The following is an 8,939-nucleotide window of genomic DNA, read 5'->3' on the forward strand; positions in this document are numbered from 1 at the left end:
ATCGCAACATCCTTCCTGTAAAAAAAATGACTTTATTCTTTAACATGGGGTGCTGTTGTGGAGCAGAGCTCCAGACAATCTCCTTCACCACCTTCATTGCTCTGCACAACTGAGGCTGATCAGGAAATCTGATTAGGCATTAGCAAGGGAATAAATGGGACCTTTTCTTTCTCTTTTGTTTTGAGGAAAAAGAAAGCAGAAGGGTTCCATCTGTTCCCTTCTTGCTGCCCTGGTGGCAAGAGAGAGGAAGCACAAAGGATACCATGGGAGGTGGAAGAGAAACTGAAATCTGAAGTTTAGAAACAATCCCTATTGCCCAGTTCAAGCCCCTAACAGCTTATTGCAACTAGGAAGGTGGGTTCTGGTGTCAGGGCATGAACTTGGCTTCTGATGTTAAGGGCTAGGTGAGAGAGAAACCTATTTTTGGGAGCTCAGAAGTCCTGCACCAAAGGTTGTGAAAATTCCAAATTCTTTATCCCAACCCATCCCAATCCTTGTGGAATCCAATTTACATTTTTTGAAAAGCACCTTTTTATCTCTAGTAACCTTTCTGAGCTCATTAATATATAATTTCCATTTGTCTAACATGATATTGTGCGCAAAAAATTATTCAACTTGTCAGATTTGATCACCTTCTCCATTAAAGAATTACAGGAAAGTCTGAGCTACTGCTGCAGGATCTCCTAGTTCTCCTTTACCTGTGAGCATGAATGAGTGCATTGAAGGCTAACCCGTCACTCCAGCTTTTGGAGAAGTCTTTCACATTGACATTGGGGTAGCTGGCAGTCTTATACTGGCACCAGACCAGCAGAGCATCATTGGCAGAAAGGACATTGGCTTTAGCTCCAAACTCTTCCTAGAAACACACCAAGGAGAAAAGGACAATTGCATATATAACTGAAAATCTGCCATTCAACAACATATCCAGATTTGAAAATTTCTCACAAGTTTGCTCTAGGATGAAACCTTCCCCCCCCCCTACAAACTGAAATGTAAGGATTTATAATTATAAATTTAGTGAGGCATTTTCTACAGTTTATTAACCACTTATTATTAGATGCATATTACAGTTGGTGTTGGTGGTGGGAGTTACTGTGCTAGTTAAAGTTAAATTACCCTCAAGTAAAGAGTCTCTCTCTCTGCCACTTCCCCTATTCACATGCAAACACTTGAATCCTTTACTTAGACTAGGCTTTCAATCTAATTACTGTATAAACCTAAGAGTCAAATTTCAGTTTGCTAGGGATCAAGGACATTTTGAAACAACAGAAGAGCTGATCATTCTCACAAAGCAAAGAGGACAAAGGCTTTTAAAGAACGGTTTTACCTTATCAAGTCTGATGGATGCAATTTGAAATCTGAGGATAATTATCCACATTAAACCCAGAATAAGAGTTCGGTCCCCATCTACAATGTTCTCAGGTCCAATTACCTTCACCTGTACCTGTTAAATGCACAAATGTAGCTTTTCAGCAATTATTACCATTGTCAGTTTGTTTCTATAAACCCCATGAGGTTCCAGGGCAAGTTACAACAATGTAAAAACACAACTTTCTACAACTTGAGGCTTTAAACTTGTTTTAACTAGTTTCAATGTTGTATTTTTACATTGTTGTAACCTGCCCTGGAAACTCATGGGGAAATTTTTTGAAGAATGAACGGATGGAGGGATGGGTGGACATAGCAGAAGTGGTCAGCCTATGGCCCTTCAGGTGTTGTTCAACTGCAACTCCCATCAGTTCCAGTCAACTTTGCCAATCTGCGGTTGAAGGATGGATGGTGGCTAACAAATTGAGGTTGAATCCTGACAAGAGATAAGTACTGTTTTGGGGGGACAGGAGACAGGCAGGTGTGGAGGATTCCCTGGTCCTGAATGGGGTAACTGTGCCCCTGAAGGACCAGGTGAGCACCCTGGGAGTCATTTTGGACTCACAGCTGTCCATGGAGGCACAGGTCAATTCTGTGTCTGGGGCAGCTGTCTAACAGCTCCACCTGGTACGCAGGCTGAGACCCTTCCTTCCTGCAGACTGTCTTGCCAGAGTGGTGCATGCTCTAGTTATCTCCCGCTTGGACTACTGCAATGCGCTGTACGTGGGGCTACCTTTGAAGTTGACTCAGAAACTGCAATTAATCCAGGATGCGGCAGCTAGACTGGTGACTGGGAGTGGCTGCTGGGACCATATAACACCGGTCCTAAAGGAAATTCACTGGCTCCCAGTATGTTTCCGAGCACAATTCAAAGTGTTGGTGCTGACCTTTAAAGCCCTAAACAGCCTCAGTCCAGTATACCTGAAGGAGCGTCTCCACCCCCATCATTCAGCCTGGATACTGAGGTCCAGCACCGAGGGCCTTCTGGTGATTTCCTCACTGCAAGAAGCAAAGTTACAGGGAACTCAGCAGAGGGCCTTCTCGGCAGTGGCGTCCTCCCTGTGGAATGCCCTCCCACCAGATGTCAAGGAGATAAATAAAGAATTATACATCTTTTAGAAGACATCTGAAGGCAGCCCTGTATCAGGAGGTTTTTAATGCTTGGTGTTTTATGTTTTTAGATATGCTATAAGCTGCCAAGAGTGGCTGAGGAAAAGCACCTGATTCACACAGAACACACACAATTATCAAAATATATCAACTATCTCCAACATTAAAAATGAAATAGGGGGAAGACTTTAACCTTTTTATGGGACTGAAACAATGGTTTAAAACTGTTCCATTACTGTTAATTAACATTACTCTTATAGAGAATTTCTTTAAATTTGTGTACCAATGACACCTGACGGAATATAGATTAAACATAAATTTATAAATATGCAACCTCACACTGTCCTGCAACTTGACAAGTCTGCATTGTACCTTTACATTCTCACTCACCTTGGTTTTGAGGAATTGGATAGCTTTGCTGTTGTTCTCCAGAAAATGAACCCTCATTTTGCCCTTGTTTGGTCTGGGCAGTTGCTCAGCAGACAGCAGCTCTAACAGCTGCAGGAGATAAATGCCATCTTTCAGTTCAGTATAGAGATCATGAATTCTAATGTCCACCTGCAAAATGAAGCATCAAAGAATTCAGCCAAAATTTCACAGCTAATGACATGGACAGATGTCACACAAGGATAAATAATGGCAAGCAAGTGCTGTAATTGCTGTTTGACTGGCATGAAGAGAAGAGAAGAGAAGAGAAGAGAAGAGAAGAGAGAAATTATTTGATTCTAAGCCAATTGAATTCACATCATTTAATATTCTGAACAGGACTGCACATGGAAAGAAACTATAGGTAAGTCTGAACAACTTCTCCGTATTCCTTTACCTACAGTGTCCTCCATGGATTCTTGACAAATATCCCCTATTCTAGTCAGCTAAAAGGGTGACTGGAATATTTGCAGCCTTCAATCCATTGGCTGATACGCTGCCAGAATCTTCATTTAAAACACATTTTTAGCAACAGTTTGGAACTTCTGACTGCAACTTTAAAAGGTCAATCTTTGTTCCAGAAGCTGCAACAAAAAGCAGTAGCTCTGGTTGCTGATTCGCTACCAGGCTAAGTTCAAGCAGCTAGCACATGTATGCAAAACCTTGGTACCAGGCTTGGTACCTGGATATCTGATCTCGCCCCTTATAATTCCCAACCAATCACTGTGCTTTTACTGGAGAGGGCCTCCTGCAGATACCATCTCATCCAGAGGTCTGTTCCCTATGACTAGGAATCAGGCCTTTAGTGTGGAGGCACCAACTGTGAACCTCCCTCTCGCATATCAGACAGGTGCCACCTCTAGCATCTTTTTGGTGCACGTCGAAGCCTTTTAAGTGGAGATTTTATTGTCACTACAGTCTTTATCTGTACTGGATTTGAATTGGGTTTTTTTAATACATGGAATTGCTTTTACTGCTTTCATTATTGGTGCGGTCACTGTTAATCACTGAGATGTTTCTGATGAAGCAATTCATAAATGGAATTACTGTAAATGAATGAATGATTAAAATGTATTGGTCCAGCTCTGACAGCTGAAATACCTTCTGGGTTGATGTTAAAACATTAACTGCCTAGTCATAAATATTATATTAGCTTGTAATTGGTGTAAACTAAAGTATTAAGGATGACACATACATCTTGACAAGTACAACCTGATGACTCACAGCTGAATGGGTAAAAGGCCTTGACTGAAAACCTACAGAGTTTGAGAAGCTGTGGAAATTCTATCTGTACCTCTATCTGTGACAGGAAATTGCAGTTGTCAAGTCACTAAAATGTTTAAGTAATAGCAAATTGTACTAAGGCACAATGGTTTCAGGTGCTGCACTAATGCTTTGCCCAGGCTGGTGTTTGTTTTGCAGCCATCTTGAATGAGGTAACTTTAGATGTCAATGGAAGTTCAAAATCCATTGCTTACACTGTTGCAGCTCGCAGTTAATGATACTGTATGGATAAAGTTTGTCAGGGGCTTTCCATGAGTTGTTTGTCACTCCACCAAGGAAGTCTTTAAGCTGATCACATCTGAAGGAGCTTGAGGAAAGTACCTACACCATGTTTGTAGAACACATTGTTGATCCAGTTGGTGAACGTTTTCTTCTGCATGGTCATACGCTGCTCCTGCAGCTTTTTGAACTGTCCTTGTACATATTCTTCCTCCATGGTGCCCTAAAAACAGAAACATTCCAGCATGACTCCTCCAAAAATAACCATGCATCACCCACCCCAGCTTGCTGCCAATTCTCATGCATTCTTTAGCTTTCTTGTTCTCCTTGAAGCCAAGGAATGTGCACCAGATTATGCATTCAACAGAAAACTACCAGCCAAATCTGAGAGCCCACGTTCTTCCGTTTCACTTCCTCTCTGGTCAGAGCCAATTTCACACGTCCTGCAATGCATTTCCTGCCAAAAGGAAGTGGGTGCTGCTACCCATCAACTAATAAGTTGAGAACAACCAAGGAAGATCTCTATTAAGCTGAGTACATTTTGGAAAGGTATCAGATTAAAGGGACGCGGATGGCGCTGTGGGTTATACCAGAGCCTAGGACTTGCTGATCAGAAGGTGGGCGGTTCGAATCCCCGCAACGGGGTGAGCTCCCGTTGCTCGGTCCCTGCTCCTGCCAACCTAGCAGTTTGAAAGCATGTCAAAGTGCAAGTAGATAAATAGGTACTGCTCCGGCGGGAAGGTAAACAGCGTTTCCGTGCACTGCTCTGGTTCGCCAGAAGCAGCTTAGTCATGCTGGCCACATGACCCAGAAGCTGTACACCGGCTGCCTCGGCCAATAAAGCGAGATGAGCGCCGCAACCCTAGAGTTGGTCACGACTGGACTTAACTGTCAGGGGCCCCTTTACCTTTACCTATCAGATTAAAGTGTTAACAAAACTGTACGAGAAAAACTTAAATACTAGTTTTGGCTTTTCAACATTGAAATAGTGGGGGTGGGCATGTCTTTCTTCTATTCTCTTTTCTGGTTTTATTGAAAGACAAAGAACCCAAAGAATGCAGTCTTAGCAATTTGGGGGAGTGGCCAATCTCAGTGGTAGTGTGCTTTGCATGCAGAAAGTTCCAGTTTCAATCCCTGACATCTCCTGGTAGGAATGAGAAAGACTACTTACCTGAAACCCTGAAGAGATGCTGCCAGCCAGTCTAGACCAGAGGTTTCCAAGCTCCCCCTGCCCCCATGGACCACTTGAATATTTCTGAGGGTCTTGGTCAAACACTTCGTGGTTTGCCTGCTTGTTGTATGTAACAGGCCATACTAGAAGCTGCATGGTTTATAATTTTATTTTTACAGCCATGCCAGGGACCACCTGAATGTGGTTCACAAACCATACTTTGGGAACCCTTGAAATAGACAATACTGAGCTAGATGGACCAAATGTCTGGCTCAGTATAAGCTTCCTGTTACTAACAAAGAGATCTTGGAAGCAGTTTCAGAGATTGAGTTGAGGGCAAGGGCTCCCCAAACAAGTAGCTGCCTCCTGTTGATGGGCCCCTACTTGAGGAGAGGTATCTTTTGCATACGCAAGAGTGCTGGACTCCTTGGTAAACCTCATGTATTAACTCAGTTTGCTCTTAATGACAGCCTGCTTTTCAGGTTCCACTTGCACTAGTTTCTAAGTACGGTAATTGTGCTTTCTGAAGAAAGAAACCAGCATTCTGCCTGCCTAATTTGTACACCAAGGAGATGCTCCTTGTTTTAAAGCCATTTTCCTTATTTTCCCACATTTGTAATATGAACTTGGTTAGGTTAGTTAATATTTGCTATATAAAAAATAATTTCTTTGATGATTAGCTTCATCAAAACATCAGAAAAATTAGCATTTGTGTGAGATGCCATCATTTCTTACTTAACAAATCCAACACACAGGACACAATTGGTTCACCCAAAAATGTACTTGGGCTCCCCACAACCAACTTTTATGGCGCAGTGACTGAATAGTGGTGCTTGAAAGATCTTTGTGGTCAGATCTCGTCTTAGGGGATGTGGTAGATGACCCACAACCAAAGCCTCCTTAGACCTGATTCACTGTTTATGAAGTGTGCTCAAATATTGTTTAAATGATGACGGTCACTATTTGCTGGCGAAATATATCCCAGCGACATGTACTTCTGGGAAGACAAAATGCTGGGACCCTACTTTTCAGTTCATACACAGGACTCCACAACAAGTTCAAGGGTCCTCCCGCACAATGGGAGAATTAACTATTTTCAAAAAGCTACAGAAATCTAATTTTCTGAAGCAGTCCTTTCACCCTTCAAGGCAACTGCCGGAAGGAGGGATTTTTGCCCACAATTCACCAGCTCCCACACATTTCGGGAAGTCCTCAGCACTTTTTTTCTTCCTGAAGAAGATACATTATCCTCCTTGCCTTTCTGTTGCTTAACCTCTGGTCCCGGCAAAATGGCTGGATCATTTGTCAACCAAAATCAGCTAAAAATGATTATGCTTTCTGTTTAGTTGTCATTTCTTCACTTACTTTTTTTTTTTTGCACATGCAGTACCATACAATAGGACTGTCAGTTCTTTTTAGAACATCTCGCCTGTCACTTGTAAGAACATACCTTCTCGCAAGGATAACATTTGTCTTCAAGCAATTCTGAGATTACTCAAACGCCTATACCCTCATTTGCCCCATCCACAGAAAGCAAAGGAATTCCTTGAAGTCTAAACTTACCCAGCCTTGTAAAGATGTCCCTTTGAAAGCCAGCAAGACACCATTCAATAGAACACTTTTACTCCAGAACTGCTGGTTTATTCTGGCATTCAAAGTGACCTTTGAATACTGTGACAGTGAGAAAGTATTTATAATCTATATGAAAACTCTACACCTGGCCGGGGAGGGAAAAGGTCATTAGAATATTGGGGGTAAAGGTTCTCAGCAGAAGGGTTATGATATATCTGCAGCAGTTCAGATGCTGACATAATGTACTAGAACAGGAAGTTGGGCTCTGATGCTGGCAGGTAATCATGATAAAGAAAATATGTACCTCCCACGCTAAGTTGGAGTAGATGATCCCAGTCACTACCTGGCCCATAGTACAAGGCTGTAAATGACAAAGGTAATTCCAATATAAGTATAAAAATAAATGCCAAGTGTTGGAATTAGAAAGCCTTCATTTAATAAGTTAATTTACAATATTGGGCCATTGGGTGCTGGTAGCCTGCCAAAAGTTTATTCCATGTAATATGACCCTTTGGGCTGATGTGAATAAAATAACACACACACACCCTGCTTTTTCCCTGACAAAGACTCAAGGCAGCTTACAGATAAATATAAGAACTGTTTTTCTATATAAAAACACAGAAAAATCAATCATATAAAAAGAACAAAGAAATTTGAGCATTCCTTCAGGTTCATCAAACTTTGTGCTAAGGAAGCTGATTTTCAGTAGTAATGGAACACAGCAGGACCTGAGAGTAATGATCAAAAGAAAACAAGATACCCGAATAATCCTGGGGACCCCTAATTTTCACCACTTGTGCAACAGGCTTACATTCTTCAAAGAAATGGCTGCCCTTCCAGTTTCCAATAAGTGGAGTGATGTTCTGCTCTTTTGTACCTGAACTGTTAGGAAATCTGCTTACAGTTCCATAATTAAAGCAATAATTGTGACTCAGTACTTCAGGCAAAGGGACGCAGGTGGCGCTGTGGGTTAAACCACAGAGCCTAGGACTTGCCGATCAGAAGGTTGGTGGTTCGAATCCCTGTGACGAAGTGAGCTCCCGTTGCTCGGTCCCTGCTCCTGCCAACCTAGCAGTTCAAAAGCATGTCAAAGTGCGAGTAGATAAATAGGTACCGCTCTGGAGGGAAGGTACACGGTGTTTCCGTGCGCTGCTCTGGTTCGCCAGAAGCGGCTTAGTCATGCTGGCCACATGACCCGGAAGAACTGTCTGTGGACAAACGCAGTCTTCTTCGGCCAATAAAACGAGATGAGCGCTGCAACCCCAGAGTCGGTCATGACTGGACCTAATGGTCAGGGGTCCCTTTACCTTTATCTTTACTTCAGGCAAAAGCCTCAAGATTTGACACGTTTATTGCCTCCTGTGAAATACCAGTTGGTAACCTTGCATTGTGAATCAGGCCGCCATGTGTTATAGTTTCCATAATACATCTGATTTAATCATTTTCTAAATGGCTTGTTCACATAACTGATTGTCTCATTAGCTCCTTTCTGCTTGTATAAGCCAGAGAGTATACTTCTCCACCCCCACAGAGATTGTACAATAAGTGAATGGCAGTGAGCCTCACTGGGAAGAAATTGCATTTCACTTTCCTTTCTGGTTTCTTCTTGCATGCAGCCACAAGCAAAATCTGATGATGCTAGCAAGGGCGTAGCAAGGGGGGGAGTGCAGTATGTGCGGCTCTCCCCGGGTGTCCCCACTGAGGGGGGGTGACAAAATGGCAGGCAGCACTCACTGCAGGGCCTGCAGTGCACCCAAACCACATGTCTCAGGCACCCACAGGCTCCACG

General features: G+C 42.8%; 1 protein-coding gene across 2 annotated transcripts in view; it reads right to left on the reverse strand.

Moving 5' to 3' along the window:
* The window catches only part of SPTBN5 (spectrin beta, non-erythrocytic 5), a 101,869-nt gene extending 94,636 nt beyond the window's left edge, over nucleotides 1-7,233 (reverse strand). For both annotated transcript variants that reach the window (XM_053383396.1, XM_053383406.1), the window contains exons 1-5: nucleotides 7,142-7,233; nucleotides 4,514-4,630; nucleotides 2,869-3,036; nucleotides 1,328-1,444; nucleotides 699-856 (exon numbers count right to left, since the gene is read on the reverse strand). In XM_053383396.1, the coding sequence (XP_053239371.1) occupies nucleotides 699-856; nucleotides 1,328-1,444; nucleotides 2,869-3,036; nucleotides 4,514-4,624 (554 nt within the window). In that variant the 5' untranslated portion in view covers nucleotides 4,625-4,630; nucleotides 7,142-7,233. The remainder of the gene's footprint in view (nucleotides 1-698; nucleotides 857-1,327; nucleotides 1,445-2,868; nucleotides 3,037-4,513; nucleotides 4,631-7,141) is intronic.
* Nucleotides 7,234-8,939: the final 1,706 nt, after the last annotated feature.

The sequence above is a fragment of the Podarcis raffonei genome, chromosome 1 (genome assembly GCF_027172205.1).
Source record: "Podarcis raffonei isolate rPodRaf1 chromosome 1, rPodRaf1.pri, whole genome shotgun sequence".
Classification (NCBI taxonomy): Eukaryota; Metazoa; Chordata; class Lepidosauria; order Squamata; family Lacertidae; genus Podarcis; species Podarcis raffonei.